This window comes from Clarias gariepinus, chromosome 1, assembly GCF_024256425.1.
Source record: "Clarias gariepinus isolate MV-2021 ecotype Netherlands chromosome 1, CGAR_prim_01v2, whole genome shotgun sequence".
NCBI classification, from domain to species: domain Eukaryota; kingdom Metazoa; phylum Chordata; class Actinopteri; order Siluriformes; family Clariidae; genus Clarias; species Clarias gariepinus.
Genome location: NC_071100.1, coordinates 24,713,412 through 24,739,651, shown reverse-complemented (window position 1 = coordinate 24,739,651; position 26,240 = coordinate 24,713,412). Strand labels below are relative to the sequence as shown.

General features: G+C 39.1%; 1 protein-coding gene across 2 annotated transcripts in view; it reads left to right on the top strand.

Moving 5' to 3' along the window:
- fgf11a (fibroblast growth factor 11a) overlaps positions 1 to 26,240 on the top strand; it is an 83,544-nt gene that overhangs the window by 34,495 nt on the left and 22,809 nt on the right. For both annotated transcript variants that reach the window (XM_053492047.1, XM_053492056.1), the window contains 2 exons: positions 2,475 to 2,585; positions 11,664 to 11,767. In XM_053492047.1, coding sequence (XP_053348022.1) covers positions 2,475 to 2,585; positions 11,664 to 11,767 — 215 coding nt within the window. The remainder of the gene's footprint in view (positions 1 to 2,474; positions 2,586 to 11,663; positions 11,768 to 26,240) is intronic.

The window sequence follows — 26,240 nt, the reverse complement described above, 5'->3', positions numbered from 1 at the left end:
AATTAACCTGCACTTTACCTTAAAAAAAAGTCAAAAAATAAATCCCGACAGATAAGTGTTTCCATTTGTGTTCGCAGGCGCTGTGTGTGTGTGTGAATCTAAAGTAAGCTCCCCTCTCCCCCCTTCTCTTCCTCCACTCTTTTTAAACACACATGCACACACAATGGAAACACTGTTTTATCAAAAAAATAAACAAGAAATCTCTCTGATGAAACTCGATTGAGCGACACACTAATGAAATCACTGCTGCAAAGTAAAAATTAAACAAATTAACCTGCACTTCCCCTTTAAAAAGAATCGCAACAGAGCAGTGTTTCTGTGTAGAGCAGAGAGAAAGAGTGTGTCTGTGTGTGAAGGCGAAAGTAGGAGAGGTCTGACACAAAGAGCAGACTGATACAGAGAGAAAAATGGATCTTTAACCTCTCTAATGAGACTTGATTTTGCTTTACATACGCGCTGTACACACATGCAAAAGAAGGACACATACGTTTGAATGCTGTACATAGATTTCAGCTCAGCATTCAACACTATCATCCCCCAACAACTGATCGGGAAGCTGAGTCTGTTGGGCCTGAACACCTACCTCTGCAACTGGATCCTGGACTTTCTAACCGGAAGGCTTCAGTCAGGTACGGATCAGGAACTGCACCTCCAGCACCACCACACTGAGCACTGGGGCCCCACAAGGCTGTGTGCTCAGTCCCCTGCTGTTCACACTGCTAACTCACGACTGTGTAGCAACACACAGTTCGAATCACATCATTAAGTTTGCTGATGACACGACCGTGGTGGGTCTCATTAGCTAGAACGACGAGTCAGCGTACAGAGAGGAAGTGCAGAGGCTAACGGACTGGTGTAAAGACAACAACCTGTTTCTGAATGTTGACAAGACAAAGGAGATGGTTGTTGACTTTAGGAGGACACAAGGTGACTATTCTCCGCTGAGCATCAACCGCTCCTCTGTGGAGATCGTCGAAAGCACCAAATTCCTGGGTGTCCACCTAGAGAAGGACCTCAGCTGGTCCCTCAACACCAGCTCCCTACACAAGAAAGCCCAATAGCGTCTTTTCTTTCTGAGAAGACTAAGGAAGGCCCAGCTCCCATCACCGATCCTGACCAACTTCTATAGAGGAACCATCGCGAGCATCCTGAGTGGCTGCATCACTGTCTGGTTTGGGAATTGTGCCATATTGGACCGCAAAAACCTACAGTGGATAGTGAGGACAGCAGAGAAGACCATCGGGGTCTCTCTTCCATCTATTGAGGACATCTACAAAACACGCTGCATCTGCAAAGCCACCACCATTGTGGCTGATAGGACACACCCCTCTTACACACACTTCACCCTCCTGCCATCTGGTAAAAGGTACCAAATCATTCGGGCACACACATCCAGACTGTGCAACAGCTTTTTTTCATAAGCTTTTCGTCTTCTCAACAAAAAGGGACTGGACTGATAAACATACACATGCACACACAAACATTATCACTCAACTTAACTCCTCAAAACATTAACACTGGACTGACTAATCAACACAAGTGCAAACACACTGACATACACTACAAAACTATCGTACACACCAACCTGTAAATGCTTTTTTGCACAATATTTATTAATGGACTACTTTTTGCTCTAACCTAATTTCTTAATTCTTGCTCCTACGTTAAGTTAAGAAATGTTTATTGTTTCTCCACTACCTCAACTCATCACCTCAACACTATATTATTATGTTATGTTGTGTTTGTTGCACTGTCACTTTGTTGCTTTTGTTTGCACATTTGCACGTGCACTTTATGTTGTTTGTTGTCTTTAAAAAAAAAAAAAAACTGTGGATAGTCTTCCTTAGCTAGTTAGTTTTTGTTAATTTATGTTGTAATTTATGTTAGGTCAATCTGTCTTGTCTCTGCTAGCCAGCTAACTAGGCCTCTTTGTTAGCTAGTTTAGTTTTTCTATTAATTTATGTTGTAAATTTATGTTGCATGTAATACCTGGGAGGAACGTTGATTCGTTTCACTGTGTACTAACTGTATATGGTTGAAGTGACAATGAAGCCTACTTGAACTTAAACTTGAAAATAAAATATGTTTTACACACACACACACACGTGGTCACAGTGTTATGGTAAATAGTACATGCGTGCACGGATGTTGATTATACCAGTGAGAGACACGCACTAAGACCCAGCAGGGGAGACGATCAAAACGCTCGGTGTCAAAACAAGAACCGCATGCGTGATACATGATACTTGGTACTCGTAAACAAAGACTTGTTCATTTTCCAAGTCAAAATATATTAAAAATCATGCAGAACACTCGCAAACTGTGTTTGACTGTACATTTGTCCTTTGTCCTGCCCAGAGGAGGACAACCATTTTATAAAGCCACTTTAGACTAATCAGTCTTCAAAATGCCTAGGAGACCATAACCATTGTTGGCTAATACATCTCTCTCTCTCTCTCTCTCTCTCTCTTTAGAGCCTCAGCTAAAAGGCATTGTCACACGTCTTTACTGCCGGCATGGATTCTACCTCCAGATGTTACCAGATGGCACCATGGACGGCACAAAGGACGAAAACAGCTCCTTTTGTAAGTTGTGAACTCAATTATAATGAAAGGACAGCTCTTGTCTTCATCAAAACACAGTCTTACACATCAAGTTGAATTACATTAGAAACAGCAAATTCATGAATAGAAATCTGTTCACCCATGTGATATGTTTATTAACAATTCAAAATCTTTATTTATTTATTTATTAAATTTTTTTGATAATTGCATAAATCTTAATGGCGTCTATATTTATGATCATTGCCCACATGGAAGAATGATTGTTTTGTTTTCGGGATATTTATGATGATTTAGGTGCACAGGCACACTGTAGTCACTAATTGTTGTCAGCATACAAGTCTCTCCCTAGATAAGTAATTTAGAATTGGGCTTTTACTGATACTGTATTAGGCAGTAATGTATGATACTGAACAAATGAGGTATTTTTAGTTTACATATAATATATTAATAGAAAATTATATATTTATATATATATATATATATATATATATATATATATATATATATATATATAATTTTCTATTAATATATTATATGTACACACACACACACACACAGATAGATAGATAGATAGATAGATAGATAGATAGATAGATAGATAGATAGATAGATAGATAGATGGATGGATGGATGGATGGATGTGCTCTTCCTGCATAAAGTACCATAAAGTAGGTGGAACATGGTGTTGACTCAAGCACACCTTCCCTGGCAGGTAACTGACAGCGCCTTCAAACAGAAAATGAAAACTTCTGTGCCTGACAACTGCAGTTCATAATGCATGTCATGTACAGTGATAAGTTAGATAAGGGAATTTTGTTTGTTATATTTTGTGTAACTAAAACTCGATATTTCAAAAGGTCAGCAGTTTTTCCCCCTTTGATTCAACATGAACATGACTTCACTATTTATGTATTTATTTATTGAAATGTAGTACTGTAAAGACCTAAAGGCCCAGACATTTCTTTACTATATCCAAATAAAAGTTAACCCTGATACAATTTTAAAATCCTGCATAGTGATTAATGTACCTTTATTCATTTAGACCAGCTATCAGTAAACAACAGCGTGGAAAAGAAGAAAAGAGAAAATGCTCATGACACTTGACAGCTAGTCTGTTAAAAGCAGATTTTTTTTTTTACTTCTATTGCTGCCAACCTAAAGTAATTAACTGTCAACAAATAAAGTATTTGCAATTTAGTTTACACAGTTCCATAAGAACATGTGCCATTTTTTGATTATCTCAACCTGGCTTGGTAGGTAGTCTATAAAGGTAAGGCTACTTAACAAAAGTAAAATAGGAGTTTGGAGGAAAGGATGATTTTTTTCAAGGTAAAACTTTTGACATAGGACCCAGGTAGATAGTTTGGTACAATATTCTATACAAATATTTTTGTAGGTACCATTACTTGAACAGTATTCCATCAATATTATTGACATCATTCTGATGAGCAATTTAAACCTTACCATTTATATGTATGCTGATCTGATACTGTAACATGGGATTAGGATGTAAACCTAAATTAAATTTGGCCTACTGAATATAAAATAGAGCCAAATGTCCAACGTTTCCAAGACATTTACAGAAGAAAAAAAATATATATATATATTTTTTTATTTATTTAAATTTCATTTTAATATGTACCTGCACATTTTTTTTTTCTGACTTTTTCCTTGGTTCCACGTATCCATTTAGGAACCTCTGTAGTCCAACTAGGGACCGTGGAGGCCATTGGTGATTACAATTGTATTTATTCCTATTTTACATCCATGGTGAGACCTCTGGTCAACTACGAACAATTCGGGAACATCACTTGACCTGTCTTTGGACCGTGGGAGGAAACCAAAGTTCCCTGGTTAAACCCAGCAAGCATTGGGAGATCATGCACACTGACCCCGAACAACTAAGCCACTGTGATGTTTTGTTTGATTATATTCCTTAAAATACAATGACCAAAATAGGAAACTTATTTAAACATCTTGACCGTGACCAGACAGTTATTAAGGATGCTGTGTCTCCTCTATATTTCTCTTTAATAGCACCTGACAACTACAAACTTACTCAAAGTCTTCAAACAGAAAGAAGCTTGGCAAAAGAATTATACCAAGTACTCCCCATATGAGGACTGATTAGGGATATATAGACAGTTGGGAACAAATCTTATATTCTTATATTGAAGGGGATCAAGAAGTTAATGAACATGGTCTGTCGTTGTCTTGGGAAGGACTATTCAATTATTTACTCTTATTACATGAATATAAAAACCTTTTTCACTTTTAACAAACATTTTGTTGTATCTAACACGATCCTAGTCACAATAACCACAACTCTAGTCTCAACCAGATGCTTCATGAAATTATCTGGCAAACTTCCTTAACAGTGAAAAATGAAGTCCTTTTTTTAATTGGTAATTGTATGTGTTCTGAATAACGCATTTGTTTTAGTTACTTCTCTAGTACTCTCAAAAAATAGTGCTAAAGGTGAATAATGAGCGCCTAATGCTCCTAGCGTGATAGCTTAACTGTGGTAGCTCACCCATGCATGCTGTTTATAATGTATTACATCTTATCCAATATTTTAGACATAGAATCCGTGAAGGTGCCCTTGCATGTTTATTTGAAATTGCCTCAGGTAGCTAGTGTAGATAATTATGAATTACAGGTGTTTGAAGGGAATTAGCCATTGTTAGCTTTGCGATAGAGAAAATGTTTTTTTTTTGTTTGTCACAGATCATCTGCCAGGCTTGAATGCCAAAAATGAAATGTCTCCAGAGGTGTGTGCCCTCTCTTCAGCAGTATCAGACTCCTCATTATGCGCTGCACTGCGGACTATGCTAATGAGCTGAAAAAAATGCTGAATCAGCAGTTAGAAAAGCAAAATAATTAACACACACAGGGCGACTTGTAAATGGAAACAGCATTTTAAATATCTTATGGTTTTATCATACATTTTGTCTTTGCCAGTGCTGTAACAGTCTGTTACTGTGTGGTTGCACAGTTCCATGGTTGTAATTGAAACAATGCCCCAGTTTCAATCCCAGCATGAATATTGTGTTGTTTTTAAAAGCCCCATCATTTAGATGAAGTCTCTCTCTCTCTCTCTCTCTCTCTCTCTCTCTCTCTCTGTCGCTCACTCTCATATTCATTCTTCAGAAATACACACACATGAGAAGTACACTGTACCAACAAAAAGCCCAACCCAACTTTCCAAGCCACCTGTCATAAACAATATGTCATCGCTATGGTTTTCCCACCCCCTCTGTCCTCACATAGCCTGGCTGCCCATCCAATCTAAATAAAGAATCAAGCCATAGAGTTCTGCCAAGCTCAAGGCCATATCTAACCACATATAATAAATACACACACACACACACACACACACACACACACACACACACACACTCATTACTTCCACAAACTCTTCTAAAAAGTCCTGTTGACCGTTCGAGTCTTAAGGACACTAAAGATGAGTGGCCTTTTTTTTTTTTTTTGTCCCTACTACAATTTAGATGAAAGGCTGTAGTTGGCCGGCCTGCAGCTTGGTGGCTGTTGTCCAGAGTGATTACACACTGCGGTTTGCTCATCTCAGCCAGTTAAGGACTTGTTTTAATACAGCTGCTCTGTTTTATTGATCCCTACAGCTACTGGTCTCACCTGTATTTGTGGTTTTTCCAACCTTCCCACCATGAATCTCTTCAAGAAGCTGAGCGTAAGCTAATCCTTAGCAAAAGCATTCTTATCATAAACTATCCACTGACCAAGTTTATAGAGCAGGGCCATTAAACAGACTGCCCATGGGCAAGACAGGGACGATGAAGCCTTCATCCGTCTAACCAAATGACTTTAGTACCCTTGTTCTAATTTAAAATCATCTCATTGACGTTAATTGTTTAGAAAGATAAAAAAAAATACCTAGACTCTGGGACTGGGAGTTATTTCACATGGGAAGCAAAATAGGAGCAGTAACCTTAGGGCCTTAAACTCCCAACAAGATACTGAGAAAAATTTATTAATGATAATTAATTCTTTATTAACAAGCTAAAAATGTCTTTTCTAAAGAAATAATTCCCAGGTTCCAAATAACAGCGGTGAATAATTATGCAATTACAGCAGTTATTTAGGGGACTGTGTGTGTGTGTGTGTGTGTGTGTGTGTGTGTGTGTGTGTGTGTGTGTGTGTGTGTGTTTATATGCATTTGTGACATTCGATGCCGGCCACCCAACCAAGTCGTCTATGCATTTGTTTGGTACATTTTACACAGATTTGCCATAACATTAAAACGTTAAGATTAAAAAAACCCTTGGTCTTGGGGTCACCTTATGCCACTCATGTGGAGACAAGGCCTCTGAGGGTGTATTGTGGTGTCTGGCAGTATGATGTTGGCAGCGGATCTTTTGAATGCCGTCAGTTGTGGCATGGGACCTCCACAGATTGATCAGATTGGGATCTGGGGAGTTTGGTGGCTTTGTGTTTTTTGTCTGCGCAGTGGGCTGAGGTGCCCCGGGTGTTCTGGTGCCTCTCTGGTGTGGGCAGCAATGACATTTTCAGGTCTTTGTGCTGCATTGGCTTTTCTGTGGGATTGGACTGAACTGACTAGCTTGTGCTCCCCATTGGCATTGGTGAGCCCTGTTTCCCATGTCACCAGTTTGCTGATATATAGTATAGTTGGTAACTAATGTTGTTTAATTCACTGGCAGTGGCAGTAATGTTATGACTGATTTTTGTATATTAACTCATACAGAAAAACCGAGTATGTGTGTTGTTGGATCAGCTTAATTTATTTTATATATAATTTTTTTGGTCTGTTTGATTTAGAGCTCTAGAGCTCATTTTAAGGATCCATGTTTTAACTGTGGTGTTTCCTCTGTAATAAAATAAACAATTGCTGAATGGTTGCAATAACAAATGTTGTAAAACATGGAAGGAACACTGTTCGGGATTAGTGTAAGATTTGAGATCAGCAGAGGATTGTTGAAATTTATTTTTTTATTATTATTATTTTCCAAATGGATAGTTTGTTTTGGATTTAAAATTCAATAACAATGTCTACCATTGTAAATGTTTTCATGTCTATCTACTGTACTGTGTGTGTGTGTGTGTGTGTGTGTGTGTGTGTGTGTGTGTGTGTGTGTGTGCGTGCGTGTGTGCGTGCGTGTGTGCGTGTGTGTGTGTGTGGTGTCCCTAGAAAGATGGGTAGAAGAGAAGCCCAGGCATGCCAGAGGAACAGCTGGTGTTTTACTGACGGATGTTCAATCATAGAGTGTGCCCTGTCTGTCTGGTGCCTGGCACATAACATCCCAGTCTCCACACCAGTGCTTATGTAACAGCCCTAATGAGAAAATCGAGAGGACAAAAGAGCTGGGTGTATGCGTGTGTGTACTGTTTGTACAGGACAATAAGAAACTTCCCAGCTTCTCTATCCTCCAAGCCTCACAACAAAACATAATTAAGCTTTGTTATGAATGAGCAAAAAGTAGAAAACTAAGTATAAAGCCAGTGGTGTATTGATGCCTGGAGGAGTATACTGTAAATTTGTCCCCCCAACTTTTTAAAAGTGGCCTGTCGAGCAAAAGGGAAAAAATGCCCTGTGTTATAAAGAGTGACATATAAAACTAATCTTGGCGGTCATCATCTAAAATGCTCATCATTGCTCCTGTCACAACGAACATAGTAATATTGTGTGCATGTACTGTAGTAAACCAAATCAATACCTTCAAACCCTACTTAAATTGGATTGTTGAAGGACATTAATGTGTAAGACTTACTTGCTCAATTATGACAAACCAATGAAAGTAGTAGTTATCATCTACTGCTGTATCTTGGTGATGAGTTTGCCACCAAACAAGCGGTGAAAGGAAGGAGACTGTGGACATTTTTTAGGGCCTATCTACACGGAGACGCGTTTCGCTGTATACGTATAAATTTTTTATCGTATTGGCGTTTCGTCCACACGGATCAGGCGTTTTAGGAGATTGAAACCGCTATTTTTTTTTTTAAACCGGGTCCCAAAGTGGATAAATCTGAAAACGCCACCCTTGCGGTTTCGTGTGTACGGCCAATCCGTATATTTTGTGAAACGATGATGTCATCACATCAGGTGTCGGCTGCGTCACACGTAACAGCAACAACAATAATGGCGGACTACATGATTGTGTTCGTGTTGCTACAAAGCCTACTAGCTTTATTACAGCAAAATCTATTGCTTCTATGCAACTGTTATGAGCAACAAGCGATAATGGACAACACAATCTTGGTTCGTATACAGCGCCAAGGTTATGCGCATGCTCAAAGTCTTCTTCTCCGTGTATAGTTTATCTCTATGACAGAATTACAGCACCCCATACTGGTCTGGCATAGATACTACACCGTTTTCAGTGGTTTCGTGTGTACGCAGATATTTCTTGAGATGATGCCAAAAAAAAAGATCGGATAGGGAATGCACCGGCTTCGTGTGGACGGAGTCTTATTGTGACCAATCAAAGGAGCCGAGACATCAGCCAGCCTCCGAAGTGTTAAAAAATCAACGTAAAGATGCAAAGTTTGCACACGCACTTGCACAGGGCTTTTTCTTGTCCAAGTTTGGAGATGCACATGCTCACTAAGTATTAAGACTAATGTGTTTCGATGTACACAACTTTTGACAGTAATGTAACTCCAGAGTCAGAGTGTCAGGGTTTATGGAGATTGGGTTTATGCAGTCCTGACTGAAAAATAAGTAAGTATACGCAGTACGCCTCCACACTTTCACTATACCATTGAATATAGCCAAAAATGAACAAAATAAAGAGTCATATATTAGACAATTAAGATAATCTGTTCTTAAACATAAAAACACTTTGCTCCAGAAATGTCATGAGAGACTGCAAAATTAATTTAACTACATAATAATCTAACTTTTTTTTTTTGTTCTTTAAAGTTAAACACCTCAAATGTATGCATATTAGAAGGCAATTAAACTATTCAATCCCAGCGTGATTGTTTCAGAAATATCCTGAAACTGAAAGTTCAAGATTTCACCCTGTCACTGGAGAAGAGAAGTGATCTGGATCTTAGAGGGTGGGGGGTGGGGGTTGGGGGGATTTTGGAGATTAATTTATAGGAAATGTGATCATCCACGAATACAGCAATTTAGTGTATCAGAATAGAACAAAGAAATAACGAACTGGCTAAGATGTTACCTGACACGAACCTGCTTTTTTCCCCCACATGGTGAGCACAGCTGGATGCCCCTGGGGAGCTCTGAAGGTTGTCTCTCTGCATTCTGCTTCTGTAATTGTTAATGAGCAAAGACAGAGAGTAGGACAATACTTGTCTCTGGGGCATATTTGTACACACACAATCTTACCACCCTGACCATGTCTACTGTATCGAGAGCAGTTCAGGACATCAGCCTGCATAATGCCGGAGAGCTAAACAATATCCTGAGTGATGCCACACTGCAGCTCTGATCTGACAGTTGTGAGAGATGACTCATGAGCTGCTGTTCCCCTGCAGTGATCTAGGAAGGAATCATCTTTCTGGCTTTTTTAACAACCAATCAAGTTTTTTTTTTTTTTTATGCAGATTCGAGCATTTCCCATTTTTAATCGGTGCAATATTATATTATCTCTGCTTTTGCATCTCCAGCTCTAACGTATGCGTCTGATATTTTTCTTTTATTAGCATAGTTCAGATTTTTTTGCCAAGTGCCCCTCCCACCATATACACACCCACTCTATTTTTCAAAAGTCTTTAATTAATCTAAGAGCTGCTGTGTGTGGAAAGTAACATCTTGAGAATAAGGATCAGGAGGAGAGAAGTAGAGAAAGACAAAGGCTGACTTATTTATCTTTAAAACAGAAGACAGTTAGGACAGCACGGACCACCCAGGACATTGATGATGTGACGATGGAGTTAAAACAAGCTTTCGACTATATATTTTTTTCTTCACAGCTCTCAGTTCATGGTCAGACCATGTGCACCTATGGAGACTTTCTTTGAGCTGCCAGTTGACCCTGAGCTGTCAGTTAAATTTACATTTACACCAGCCTCCTGATTGGTTGTGTTCCAAGCACACATTACTGTAGTAAAGACTTAAATAGTGATAATTAGACCCATCATGATTATGGAATTTTGGCTGGCAAGTGACTGTACATATCATTTCTGGCTGGAGAGGTTGAAGTGAACTGACTATGCCATACCTGCCTTTAGCTGCCTGTAAATGTCACCATTTCAGAAGCGTCGAATTGTTGGACTGAACCAAACAAAGTAAACAACTAAGGAGATTTAAAGTAATTGGATCTGGGTTAAGAACTTTTCTACAAAACTTCACGTTTACACTTTTAAAAAAATCACGTTGACACTTGGTGAAGTTGCATTTTTTTTAAATCAACAGTAAGCTAGCTTTGTTTAATTGTGAAAGTATGAGCTTAATTATTATTATTATTATTATTATTATTATTATTTTTTTTTTTTTTTTTTTATTATTATTATTTACCGGGCATTGTGTATTAAATCTTTTTAGTGAGACTAGACATAAACTCCAGTAAATATTGCTACTGAACTCAACATATTTTTTACTGTATATCAAAGCCTAATTATTGAATAGCCTAATTATGTTGTTGTGATTTCATTATTTTAGACAAGTTAAGAAATTTCATTAACATTATATATTTATACCATAGCTTATAACAATTAATAGCATCACATTATCACAAATAATAGACACTGGGATATTAGATATTAGGCACAGGGCGACACTGAATTGTATATTAGTCTCTGTAATTCATGCAGTGCTAAGATACTGTATGTTCAAACTGAGCTTTACCACTAAGAATTATCATTTGGATACTAAGATATTGCATTAGGGAAATATGTATTTTATTTTATTATTTTATTTTTTGAGGGAAGGTTGTTTGTTTGCTCTGTTTGTTTTCATAATTGCGCTGGATTTCCTAGATTGCTGTTTCATAATGACAAAATGGAAATAATAATAATAATAATAATATTAATAATAATAATCATTATCATTATCATCATCATTATAATCATCTTCATAAAATCCTAAAGCAGGGTGTTTTTTATAAGATATATCACTTTTTTATTTTTATTTTTCTCTATCAGTGTTGTTCAACTTGATTCCTGTGGGTCTGCGAATAGTTGCTATCCAGAGCACGAAGACAGGCCTCTACGTTGCCATGAACAGTGAGGGCTACCTCTACACTTCTGTAAGTTATATTTTATCAATATATTATCCTGCTATGACATTAACGTTGCCACGTTTCACCTTAGTTATATTTAATATTGAATGTGCAAAGCTTTCTTTTTTTTGTTTATCATCCATTATTCCTTTATGCACTGGTGGCAGCGGTCATGGAATGGTTAAGGCTTTTGGATACTGATCAGAAGGTCATGGGTTCAAGCCCAAGACTTCTAAGCGACCATTCGTGAGCAAGGCCCATAACACTCTCTGCTCCCAGGGTGCTGTATCATGGCTTATCCAGCACTTTAAGCTTCCTAACAATCTTGTATATAAAAAGAAAATGATTTTAGGAGCTCCCAAGTGGTGCAGCGGTAAAGTGTTTATTCTGCACTTTTATCCGGAGATTTCAAGTCTGATTATTGGGTAACGTTACAGCCAGTTTAATGCAAAACTAAAAATATAATTGATGGACCACAACAATAATGAAATCAGGTCTACTAAAATAAAATTCTGTTTAATTGTTTGTTATCATGGAGACATTTGTTCCTTACATTTTACTCATTAAGATTTAGTCAGTAATGCAACTTGGAAGTAAGGGCATTCCATCTGCATATACAAAAAGAAATTGATAGAAATTGAAATTGCCCTTAAATATTCACAATTAATCGTCAAAGCAATATGATCTTGCCACTTTAATAAACAATGGAAACACAAGCATGTCTTAAGCAGATGTGATTGAGAGGACAAATTCACACAATCTTACAAATCTATGACTATACCTTCAGGGGAAACTTCAGTCTTTATCAGTAACATCATATATTTTTATATTGTGTTTCCCACATATGTGAAATAGACGCTCTAGTATGTTTAATATATTTATAACTTTAAATATAATGAATATTACAAATACATTTGACATTAAAAATAACGATAAACACGCTGCATAAGATTGACTTAACATTGTTCTTGGGTTTGCCAGCTCTCTTTCTCTACTCTTTCTTTTTCTTTACCCCTGTTTGCTCATGCTGCACTCATGTCACAGTCATAAGGGAAACAGATCATTATGCTGTTGTCTATTAATAAATATATAAATATATATGTTGTCTATATATAAATACACAAAAGTATCACCTTTCACCAAAGCCAGTAACAATACCAAAGATTATATCAAAATCTGTCTAAAGGCTGCTAAAAAGTGTTGATCTAATAACCTAATAAAAGTACTGCGTTTGAATTTGTGTCCAGAGGAGGGTTCAAGACTGAATGAAAGATGATGGGAGCCAAGAAAGATCTGAGTCCATGAAGATTAATTGAAACGTATTCCCTTATGTGCTTGTTCTCGGTCACTGAAGACAGAAGTGGGTTAAATCCATACGCACTTTAAAGAAGAAATAATCGCTTGTATAACCTACAGTCAGAACTTCTGCTCAGATATGATATATGCCAACTATGGATATCCTGCCCAGACATGAACGTATACAGACACAATTCCATGTAACTACAGTACATTTGCATTTATATTTAGGTATTTGGCATTTACATTTATTTGAAATGTCAATTGTATTTGATCATCAGTGTTAGAGTACTTGGATTACTTTTTGATGTTATGAGTAATCTAATGCGCCAGTTAAGTACTCAGTTATTGAGTTATATTTTCAAATATGTAATCTATTATTTAAACAATATATGTAATCCATGAGTCAGTCAACAGTGATTCTGTTAGTGTGTGTGTGTGTGTGTGTGTGTGTGTGTGTGTGTGTGTGTGTGTGTGTGTGTGTGTGTGTGTGATGTAAGGCTAGATGCCAGACTCTTCAAGTGTATCTGCCTTTAAATCACTCATTTAGATTCCCATTAGCATTTTAGAGCGAGTTAATAGCCAGTTAATTGCTATTCTTTTTTTGTTGTTCCTGTACTCCTGTACTTTTCTGGAGTGACAGACCTATTTTTTTTCCTTTTTTAGCTTGTTTTTGGGCTAATTACAATTAAAAATTTGATCCAACAATATTGTGCATCACCACAGGGAAAAGAGTATAAATAAAAGGGGTGAAATTAAAGTAAGGACTGGAGTTCAGGTAAAATGAAGTGAATAATTTTGCTCACAGATGGAGAAAAGAGGTCAGGCGCTTTTTTTTAAGGGGTTTTCTCTATTTTTTTCTCACCCTAACTTCCATGGTCAATTCCCTTAGTGAAAACTGGGTCATCTTATTTCTGCTCAGAGATTATAGAATGAAGTTGCCTCTTTATTGCTTCTCATCCCCATATGCCTTTCGGAGTGTATTGTAATTAACGACATTATCCGGCAGAATGTTATGGCGTGTGTGTGTGTGTGTGTGTGTGTGTGTGTGAGAGAGAGAGAGAGAGAGAGAGAGAGAGAGAGAGAGTCAGAAAAGCTTTAAAATGCCTTGGCACCACTACACTACAAAATCACTCTGGGACTGTACTGAATTGATGAGCAAATATCTTTCTACCCAGTGATATTTCTTCATGTGGTGTTTTAATGATGGTGTTGGTTATTTTGTCTCTCTGCCAAAGGATCTCGTCATTCTTTCACTCTTTTTCTTCTGCATACTCTGCAACTTTGTCTCTCTTCACTTTCTCAGTTTGCTTTGTATAGCAGTTATGTAAAAAAAAAAACTAAGATACCACTAATGCTATTAAATGACAAGATTATAATTAAGTTATAAATTATAATTATAATGTCAATGCATTTAGGCTGTTTCTTTAAATAAGGTCTAGAGTGGAACAAAATTAAATACACACAGGCAATAAATTATACAGGGAAAAAATAAGCGTCATAGTAAGGTCTTGGTCTATCACAGGCCACCATTTTCTACATCTCTGAAACTTTTCTGGAGTATTTTAAAACTTATTTGAAAATATATTTATTTAATTAGTGTTTATCCCACATACTGTATGACTCTTAACTTTCCCATACATATTCAGTGAGACTTTGTGCCCTGTGGCATCGGCAGGGACATCTTGAAAAGGATCACACCTTTTAGGATTGAAATGTTGCATATGATTATAGGATAAAAAGGATCAGTAGAAAGAATTTCATATTGGTTTGCAAAGATTTACATTTTGATCCCAACCATTCCAGCAAAATCACTCCAAAAGCATGAGAGGGCATGAAGTCCTTAGGTATATTGTCTATATTCATACTGATATTAATGTTTAGATGTTGAGTATGTATATAAATATAAATAATGATGTGAAGCTCTGTGTCACTGGTGTGGGCTTGAAGCCTGGTGTTTTACCTGTAAGAGACTGTTGGAAATTGCTTTTGATAAAAATAGTTCCAGTGCCTGTAACCTGACCCATTTTATTAACTTTGCTATGAGTAAAACTCTTCATAGACTATGGACTCAAAGAGACAAAGAGAAGGCAAGGTGAGATTAAAGCTCTAGACTAGTGGTGACTTAACTTTTTTAAAGTGGGTCAGATTAGACCTGAGCAGCAAATATTGTTCATTTATTATGCAAAGTAAAATAGTTACGACATGAAAACATGCATTCCCATTGCAGATTTAGGTCTCTTGATGTTATAATAAACTCCAGGTGTCTGGGAAGGCTTTTTACTAGTTTGCTGTGAGAAAAAAAAAATACTTCTGCTACTGCCTTTCATCCTTTAAGTGCTTTTGCAGTGTGCATGATTTATTTCATAAGGTCTCTTGACACAAAGTTTCATAATTACAGTCTCTTGACATACAAGGCATATACATTTGCTCTGCCTCTCAGCAAAACATGGTTTCCAGGGCTTTTAAAATCATCCATCCTTCCCTGTTAACTTTTGGTTTGTAGCCCGATCATTCAGATAAAATATTTGCAGCTGAAGTAAGAGAAAAAAAATAGATTTTTGCAATTTAGGTAACTTCCAATGTGTGGGCCAGCGGAATGCCTATCACACAGTCTAAGAAAGAGGCCATGCCATAGTTAAAAATCTGTCCATAGGCAGCATTTGGTCCTGGTGGCCATACTTTTTGACCAACACACACACGCAAATGATTTAAAGCACACAATACTTATATATATATATAAAAGTATATATATATACACACTCATACAAATTAGTTATTACCTAACTAAAGGTAACTATAAACATTTTTTTGTTATACAGTTCTCATGCATACTGTAAGTACTTTACTCGAATATTTATATTAGGGGATTTTTCTTTTTTACTTTTACTCCTATACCTCCTGCAACACATATCTGTACTTTCTACTTCACTACATTTGTACATACATTGTGACTCTTTTACTATGACTATGACTATAAGGCTACTGTAAGCTAATACAAGCTCAGTACTTTTGATACATGAGTAAATTTGAGGTATTTTGTACTCTACTTTTACTTGAGTAATAATTTACCTGGGATATCGCTACTTAGAGCACTGTTGCCTTGCAACTCCAGGGTCCGGGTCCGATTCCCATCTCTGTGTGCATGTGGTTTTCCTGTTCTCCTTGTGCTTGGTGGGTTTTTTTCCACAGTCCAAAGACCTGCAGATTAGGCTATTGGCGTTCCCAAATTGCTGGTAGTGTGTGAATGAGTGTGGGTCCAGGTTTGATGCCCTTCTCAGATCTGTTTGGTGGGTTTCCTCTGGGAGCGTTCCCAACTGCCTGTATTGAGTGTATGTGCTCTGTGATAGATTTGCACCCGTCTCGCCCCCTCCGACCCTGTATACATAATAAAGTGGTATAGATGATAAGTGAGTGATAGAGTGGGAAAAAAAGTATTTAGTCAGCCACCAATTGTGCAAGTTCTCCCACTTAAAAAGATGAGAGAGGCCTGTAATTTTCATTATAGGGATATCTCAACTATGAGAGACAAAATAAGAAAAATTCACATTGTAGGATTTTTAAAGAATGTATTTGCAAATTATGGTGAAAAATAAGTATTTGGTCAATAACAAAATTTCATCTTAATACTTTGTTATATACCCTTTGTTGGCAGTGACAGAGGTCAAACGTTTCTGTAAGTCTTTACAAGGTTTTCACACACTGTTGCTGGTATTTTGGCCCATTCCTCTATCCAGATCTCTTCCAAAGATCTTTTATGGGGTTGAGATCTAGAGACTGGCTAGGCCATTCCAGGACCTTGAAATGCTTCTTACAAAGCCACTTCTTTCGTTGCCTGGGCGGTGTGTTTGGAATCATTATCATGCTGAAAGACCCAGCCACGTTTCATCTTTAATGCACTTGCTGATGGAAGTAGGTTTTTACTTAAAAGCTCACGATACATGGCCCCATTCATTCTTTTCTTTACACGGATCAGTCGTCCTGGTTCCTTTGCAGAATAACAGCCCCAAAGCATGATGTTTCCACCCCCATGCTTCACAGTAGGTATGGTGTTATTTGGATGGAACTCAGCATTCTTTCTCCTCCAAACACGACAAGTTGAGTTTTTACCAAAAAGTTCTATTTTTGTTTTACCTGACCATATGACATTTTCCCAATCCTCTTCTAGATCATCCAAATGCTCTCTAGCAAACTTCAGATAGGCCTGGACATGTACTGGCTTAAGCCGGGGGACACGTCTGGCACTGCAGGATTCGAGTCCCTGGTGGCGCAGTGTGTTACTGATGGTAGCCTTTGTTACTTTGGTCCCAGCTCTCTGCAAAATGACTAGGTCCCCCACACGGTTACAGGTCTGTGAAAGCCAGAAATCTTGCTTGTTTGTAGGTGACCAAATACTTATTTTACCGAGGAAGTTATAAATTAATTCATTAAAATTCTTCAATGTGACTTTCTTTTACTTAACTACAGGATTTGTCTATCTCTGGTTGCTAACATATTTAAATACAGCCACAGAAATACAATCAAGTGCCTATGTTCCCATCAGGAAAGCCTGACAGATTGTGTTTAGCCAAACCCTTGCCAATAAACAAGGCAAAGTATAATGACTGTTGAATTCAACAAAAATATTATCCATAAAATATAGATGAATGATGGATAAAAAGCTTAAAAAAGCAATTGGTGACACAGCCCACAACAAGAACAAAACAATTATTTAAAAAACGGAATCACCATGGCATCAACAAATGATTTGACTTCCCAATAAATGAAAATGAAACAGCAAATCATTTGTGCAAATGAGTCTATAATTTATAATAATTGTAAATGGCCACTGTTTCACTTCAGAATGAAAATGACTTTCAGATTAATTACTGACTTGGCAAGGTCCATGGAGGACAATGTGAAAAAGCTGCAGCTCAGAGTAGAAACAGTGCATATAATCAATATCATTACTGATATGTAAAGCAGCTGTGCTTCTGCTCCACCCACACTTTCAGCATCTGGTCTAATGATTGCTTTACTCCAGAATGACTGCAAAAGTCAGGTTATGATTTATATCATTAAATAACTTCAATGTGACTGAGAACTGTGGGCATGAATAAAAATTTTAAGTCATTCACTCAAACACACACACAAACATTTTGCTCTTAGATAGTATACATGTTAGGCCTTGCTCACACGGGCGTTAAAATCGGGAGTTCGTAGAGTTTGGTGTGTGTGGATCCAGCGCCGAGGGTTTTCTTATACATGAGAGTCAATGAGAGTGTTCACACAGGCTTTGGTGACGTGCGTTTGCCCGGCTGCACGTTTATACGGCGTCAAATAAACATTGCATGCAGCTTTTTCTTGTCGTTCAAATCCCAACGAATGCAAGGAAAACGCTTCTAGTGCTTTTTCTTCACGTTCATTTTACGCTTAGGAGGACCGGATACATCCCTTGATCCTACATGCTATACATAGAGAAATGCTGGAAAAAAAAGCAAAATAAAGTGACAAGTAGTCTCTCTTTGGGGCAAACACCAAATCGCATATTGGTTGACCAGCAGCAGCAGACAATCAAAAGTGGAAACTGACATCCGACAGTAATTGAAAAAATTTTCACATTTCTTCATAAACCAAAGAAAAACTTCCTTTAATCCGACATTGTGCAGTCAGAGAGTGAACCCAGTAGCGCTGCGATTTTGCAAGTAACGCAGCACAGTGGCTTTGTGGTTAGTACTTTCACCTCATACCCTTATGGACGAGGGTTTGGAGTGCGCCTCTGATCTATGTGTAGAGGAGTTCGCATGTTCTCCTAGTGCTTGATGGGTTGCAATGCAGGTTGTGTTGTCACCTTCCATACAGCTTGTAATTTTCTAGGATTTCTAGAATGAATAGTGTCCTTCAACTTCACAGAAATATAGCTGTAATTGCATTGGCTATGCTAAATTTGTGTGTGTGTGTGTGTGTGTGTGTGTGTGTGTGTGTGTGTGCTGCTATCTAATGGAATGATGTCCCACTCAGGGTGTGTTTCTTTCTCCCACCCAGTGTTCAAGGAATAGATCCACTTTGATCGATCCTGAAGAGGATAACATGGTTACTGAATGCAGACCAAAGATTACACTAGACTCTTAGAAGAGTCCTCAGGGACAGTCTGGTGAAAAACACTGCTTGTGAAAAGTGCCGTGGGAATGTGGTTTACCATGAATTTGAACCTCACTGAGCTTCTGTTGTGGCATTATTCAGCAGGAAAAGGAGTGACTTGCATATTAGTAGCCAAAATAGAAGATTTATATACATATTTTTTGGTGCAATACATCTGGATGAAATCATCAGCCAAGTAACATCTCAAAATACAATATTTGTGTGCACTTTATATATTTCCCAATTATTATTGTATCTCTCTTTTATCTCTTACAAAAACTCATTCACCATCCCTTATTATTTTAGTCTTTCTCATTTAAATGCAGGAGGTGCAGGCTGCAAGATAAGGATCACCTTAGGTCACATGACTAGACAGAGTGAGGTATGAGGAAACTAGAGAGGGGGGATTCCTCTGTATGCTGCAAAAGTGCTGCAACTTGGGTACAACATCAGTCATGTAACAGTGCATGTTCCTGACCCATGCACACTGTCACAGTGCACACACACACACACACACACACACACACACACAGAATGACTGCAAACTCACACAGATTCTCCTGCATCCATTCCTACACTTTTCGTTCTGATGATTCAGTACTTACAGTGTGAGTAATGTATTGTACTGGAGTTTAGTCCCAGTGCAGTTAGCAGTTTAAGAGCTCTAATGTGTATTCAAACACCACCTTGTGTATCGGCTCGATGCAGCTGTGGCACTGGCAATTCAAGTTGGGGAGATATCAGTACATGGGACAGCACATCAATAATAACACAGACTGTAGTGTGTGTGTGTGTGTGTGAGAGAGAGAGAGAGAGAGAGAGAGAGAGAGAGAGAGAGAGAGTGTATGCAGCTTAGGAAAAGGACACATGCCTGTCTTTGACAAAGTTATGCAAGGGTCTCTTCTGGTGTGTGTTATTTATGTGCATGTGTTAGCGAGAGTTGTCAGGATGATTGCTCCCTCTTTCTCTCTCTCTCTCTCTCTCTCTCTCTCTCTCTCACACACACACACACACACACACACACACACACACACACACACACACACACACACTGTTGTGACCTTCTCTTTTCAAAATCATACATTCATCTTTCTGTTTGCTAGGTCAGCACTCTCTTCTCTTCTGTGTCTAAACACACACACACAAACACACACACACACACACACACACCTACACACACACTATACACTTGCTCTACATTACTTTGTATTTTTTTCTTTCTTCCAAACTTTTGCAAAAATTAGAGCAAAAAAATAAGAGTCTTCTCCGGGAGATAAACAGAAGCAAAACTTAAAGTACAGTGTACAGGAAAGAAAGAGAGAAAGAGAAGAAGGGATAATCGAGCAAGAAATGTAGGGAGGGGGAAGCTGCACGCTCGCTGTCTTTGGAAAATCCCCAAACTCCCTGTAGGTTCCGCCAGTCAAGGTGAAAGGCAGAGGACACACATGCACACACACCCCTCCTGCTGTTTCTGGGTCAGAGATGCAGAAACATGCAGATGTTCAATAAGGCCTTCTAAATTCTAAGAATTTTATTATATTTTTAACTAGTGTACAATAAGCTTTATCTTGTAATCAATAGTTTTATTTTATAATCAATCAATCAGTTGCATTCCAAAGTATATAGTGAACATATAGTAAAATTATACTGAACATGAATGTCATGACAATTATTTCTTTGTACTGGTCTTTTCATGAAGCAGAATGACTAAATAACATACATCTTTCAAAGAAGCAAATTTCAAAAGTTTGTTCCAAATGTTACATTTATTTTAGGCTTTCTTAATTCTATAAAGCCAATAATATTTGTTTGAATGTCCCTTTCTCTTTAGCAGGCATTTTGTTCATGTTTTTGAATGAGTGGTAGCGTAAAAATTCATTTATTGGTTGCCTGGCATGGACCCCACCTTTAAGCACAGCTTAAATATTCAATAGGGTCAAAAATCCAAAAGCTTAATATATAGCTTAATCCTTCATCTATTTCACAACCAGCTTTAAGGTTATTTTGTGTGACTATTATTTTGGAATACCAAATTTCATTCTAATTTTAACCGTTACGCTGATAATTTGAGGTTATGCTGAAGAATTATTTATTATTCTATCTATTTTGCTCAATGCACCAGATCCACTCGCATCAGAACAGTCCTAAAGCATGATGCTGCTACTGCCATGCCACACTGTTCTTGAGATTTAATGCTTCCTCCAAACATACCAAAACTTTCATTTCATGCCGATGTTGTCATGAGCCGGGGTGTAGCAGCAGGAAGTGAAAGGGAGGACCCAAGAGCATTGAAGATGATAACTTAAAGCCTTTGTTGGGAAGCAGAGGAGCTCCAGATGGATCCAAGGGCAAAAGTTTGTAACCCAAAGTGTGCAATAGATCCACAAACACAGTAATCCAAAATGTGCAATAGATCCACAAACACAGTAATCCAAAATGCTGAGCAGTCTCGTGGTCGATAAACAACACAGAAGTCGAAAGCCGGTATTACACACATGCAGTTAATCCAAAACACTGAGCTGTCTTGTGGTCGATAAACAACGCAGAAGTCAAAAGCTGGTATTACACACATGCAGTTAATCCAAATCGCAAAGGCAAAGCGAGGTCGATAACAAAATGAGGTCGATAGCACAGTAAACAATTAGCAAAAATAAACGCGGGAATATTGTCTTGAATGGCACAATAATCTGGCGGCGAACTGAACTTTCCGAGTGTCTAAAATAGAAGAACAGATGAGAGCAAACAGGCAACAGGTGTGCTCAGAGCGGTAACTGAGAAGAGCGTAAGTTAAGACGTGGACTAGAGCATGGACGGTAAGGAGCCAGGCTTGTCTATGGTGTAGACATTGTTTGACGGGTTGTGACAGTACCCCCTCTTTTTCGGACGCCATCGGGCGTTCTAGACGATGCCTCGCGGTGTAGTCTGTGTTGATACGATGCATAGATAATAAGATAATGGTAGAGAAAGTCTTACGGAACACGGGTTGAGGACTCGGGCAATAAAAAATGGGCCGATATACCTAGGGGAGAGTTTCCGAGAAGTGGTCTTGATGGGTATGTCGCGAGTGAAAAGCATTACCCTCTGACCAACACGGTACCTGGGAGCTGCAGAATGATGGCGATTGGCTGTTGAAAAGTGCTTACTGCACGCAGCAGCTGGGAGCGAGCACGCTACCATGTTCTCTTGCAGCGGAGGACAAAGTCTTGGGCCGCCGGAACTGAAGCTTCCTCCTCTTGACTCGGGAACAATGGTGGTTGGTATCCTAGACAGCACTGGAAAGGGGACATGCCCGTAGAGGAGGTGGGGAGAGAGTTGTGGGCATATTCCACTCAGGGTAGCATTCTGCTCCATGAAGAGGAGTCATGATGACATACACCTGAGGTATTTCTCAAATTCCTTATTCATCCGTCCAGACTGTCCATTGCTTTGAGGGTGGAAACCAGGGGGGAGGCTTGGTGTGGCACCGATAAGTTTACAAAAGGTGTTCTAGATTTGCGCAGAGAATTGGGGACCCCGGTCAGACACTATGTCCACCGGGAGGCCATGAAGTTGAAAGACATAAAGTATTAAAAGTTCCACTGTTTGCTGACAGACGGGAGCTTAGGCAGAGGGATAAAGGTGCAGTCTTGGAGAAGCGATCGACCACTGTTAAGATACAGGTATTTCCTTCTGACCGGGGGAGTCCAGTAATGAAATCAAGACCAAAAAAGGGTGTTCTGATCCCGCCAACCAATGCCGCCATTCCTCCAGGGCAAGCTTAACACCCAGCAATTCACGGTCTCAACGCCGTAGTTGCATTTAGTCGGAGAGAGGAAACGAGGGAAGAAGGAGTAAGGATGGAGTTTATCCTCCTGAGAAAGGACAGCCCCTAATTTAGTTTCGTATGCATCCACCTCCACCACAAATTGGAGGGAGGGGTCAGGGTATGTGAGGATGGGGGCCGAAGTGAAGCGGCACTTGAGATCCTAAAAGGCTTTGTCAGCCCGGGGGTTTCACTGAAAAGGGAGTTTTGTGGAGGTGAGGGTACTGACAGGTGCTGCTACCATGCAATAATTTCTAATGAAACGCCGGTAAAAGTTGGCGAACCTGAGGAAACGTTGGAATCCCTGTCTCGTGAAGGGTACTGGCTATTCTATGACTGCCTTGAGTTTGGATGGGTCCATTTGAATGCCTGAAGGAGAGATTACAAACCCCAGAAAGGATGTGGAATTGCAGTGAAATTCACATTTTTTCCGCCTTGACGTAAAGTTTGTTCTCCAGGAGTCTTTGGAGCACCTGACGTACATGAAGCTTGTGTTCTCTAAGGGAGTGAGAGAAAATAAGAATGTCGTCCAGCTAAACAAAAACAACGGCATTCAGAAAATCCCTTAAGACATCATTAACTGGTGCCTAAAAGACGGCCGGAACGTTGGTTAATTCAAATGGGACCACAAGATACACATAATGGCCACTTGGTGTGTTAAAGGCCGTTTTCCACTCGTCCTCCCCCCTGAAAGTGATAGACATTTCTTAGGTCCAGCTATGTAAAGAATCGGGTGTCTTGCAGCAATTTAAAGGCAGAGGTCATGAGGGGCAGGGGATAACAATTCTTGATTATGATATTATTTAGTCCACTATAATCTATACAGGGTCTGAGGGACTTGTCAGGGGGGGAGGAGGGGCAGATTATCCCAGATATACCGATTCATGTCTTTTTTCATGGGTGGGGTTGAGCCAGAAACAAGATCGATCGCGAAGTCATATGGTCAGTAAGGAGAAAGCGGGGTTGCACTCGACTTGCTTAAAACTAGCTTGAGGTCAAATTCAAATTAAAGTTTTTATTTGTCACATACACAGTCATACACAGTATGATATGCAGTAAAATGCTTAGACAACTGCTCGTGACCTTAAAATAAAAGACTATGAATAGGAAATAAATATGAAAAATTAAATAAAAAGGTAAATTTAACTAGGAAAGAATAGAATAAAATATGAAATTAAAGTTAAAATAAAATAACTGTACAAAAGAAACACACAATTTAAAAAATATATGAGGAAATATAGAACAAAAATAAAACAGCTGTATAAAATAGGTATAGATTTATGTCATTTTTGTGTGGAATGATGTTAAATAAAATAGTAAAAAATGTCCAGGGTTGTGCAATCTACATATTTAAAGTGTCTTGTGCAGTGCAAATATGCTTAAAGTGATTTATTTAAAGTGGCTTGTGATAGAGTGATTTACCTAATGACCACAAAGTATAGTTGTGCAGTGGCCACTAGTGTAAACGAATGTCCAGTATGTCCAGAGTGAGTGTAAAAACTCGCTACAGGGGTAGCTCAGTGGTTAAGGCATTGGACTACGGTTCAGAAAATCCCAGGTTCAAACCCCACAACCACCAAGTTGCCACTGTTGGGCCCTTGAGCAAGGCCCTTAACCCCCAACTGCTCAGATGTATAATGAGATAAAAATGTAAGTCGCTCTGGATAAGAGTGTCTGCCAACTGCCTAAATGTAAATGTAAAAATGTGGGTCAGTAGTGTGTGGTGAACTGATTAAGAGAATGGTAGGAGCTTTTCCTCAGTCTCTCTGTGTTGGCCTTCAGAGAGCAGAATCGCTTTCCTGACCTCAACAGAAAGAACAGTCCATTGTTGGGATGGCTGAGGTCCTTCATGATCTTCCTGGCCTTGGTCCAGCACCGCCTGCTGTAGATCGAGTGCAGGTCAGGGAGCTCAGTGGGGATGGTGCGCTTTGCTCATCGCACCACCCCCTGTAGAGCTCGTCTGTCCTGCATGGTGCTGTTCCCGAACCAGGTTGAGATGTTTCCCGTCAGGATGCTCTGTATGGTGAAGTCTCTCAAGCGTCTGAGATGGTTTCACCACGGTGTTGATGTAACAGGACCATGACAGGTCCTCTGTGATGTGAACACCACTCAGAGCGCGCGAATAGTTTTATCCACCCATGGCTTCTGGTTGAGATAGTCTTTTTCTCCTTGATATCATCCGCTAGTTTCCCGATGAATCCCACAACCACTTCCGTAAACACGCTGACGTCATCATTGGAGCTGTTTCTGAACATGTCCTATTCTGCGTCATCGAGTGCATCCTGTAACGCGGCCACTGATTGGTCCGTCCAGTGCGCGACCTCCCTTTGAACCGGAACTTCCTGTTTCCGCCTGTGTTTGTATTTTGACATGAGGAAGATAGCGGCATGGTCGGATTTCCCAAACGGTGGACGAGATTGTGCCTTGTAGCCGTCCATGACTGTCGTGTAACAGTGGTCCAGTGTCCTTTCACCCCTGGTGGGCCAGGTGATGTGATAATAAAAGTTCAGCACTGCACGTTTGAGGTTGGCACTATTAAAGTCCCCCGCCACAATGAGCCGGTGTTGTGTCTGGTGCTGTGTGAGTGCCTCATGCAGCTCGCATAAGGCAGTGTCCATGTCTGCCTGAGTTGGGATATAAACAGCGCTGATTATGACAGATGTAAACTTCCGTGATAAAAAGGACGACACATGATGAACAGTAGTGCCAGGTTTGGTTCAAGTTCAAGTTCAAGTAGGCTTCATTGTCATTACAACCATATACAGTTAGTACACAGTGAAACGAAACAACGTTCCTCCAGGACCAAGGTGCTACATGCAACATAAATTTACAACATTACAAAATTAACATAGACATTAAACTAGCTAACCAAGAGGCCTAGTTAGCTGGCTAACAGAGACAGGACAGAGAGACCTAACATAAGTTACAACATAAATTAACAAAAAACTAACTAGCTAAGTATAACATTTTTACAGACAACATAAAGTGCACTTGCAAATGTGCAAACAAGAGCAACAACAAAGTGATAGTGCGCAACCACGACATAACAGAACATAAAATATGGTGTTGAGGTAGTGGGTAAACATAAACATTCCTTAAAACAGCAGCAAGAATTGAGGAATTAGTGCAAAAATTAGTGCAGTAATGATCATTGTGCAAAAGATAAACAGTGAAGCATTTACAGGTTGGTGTGTACGATAATTTGGTGGTGTAGGTCAGTGTGTCTGCACTTGTGTTGATTAGTCAGTCCAGTCCCAATATTTTAAGGTAGTTGAGTTAAGC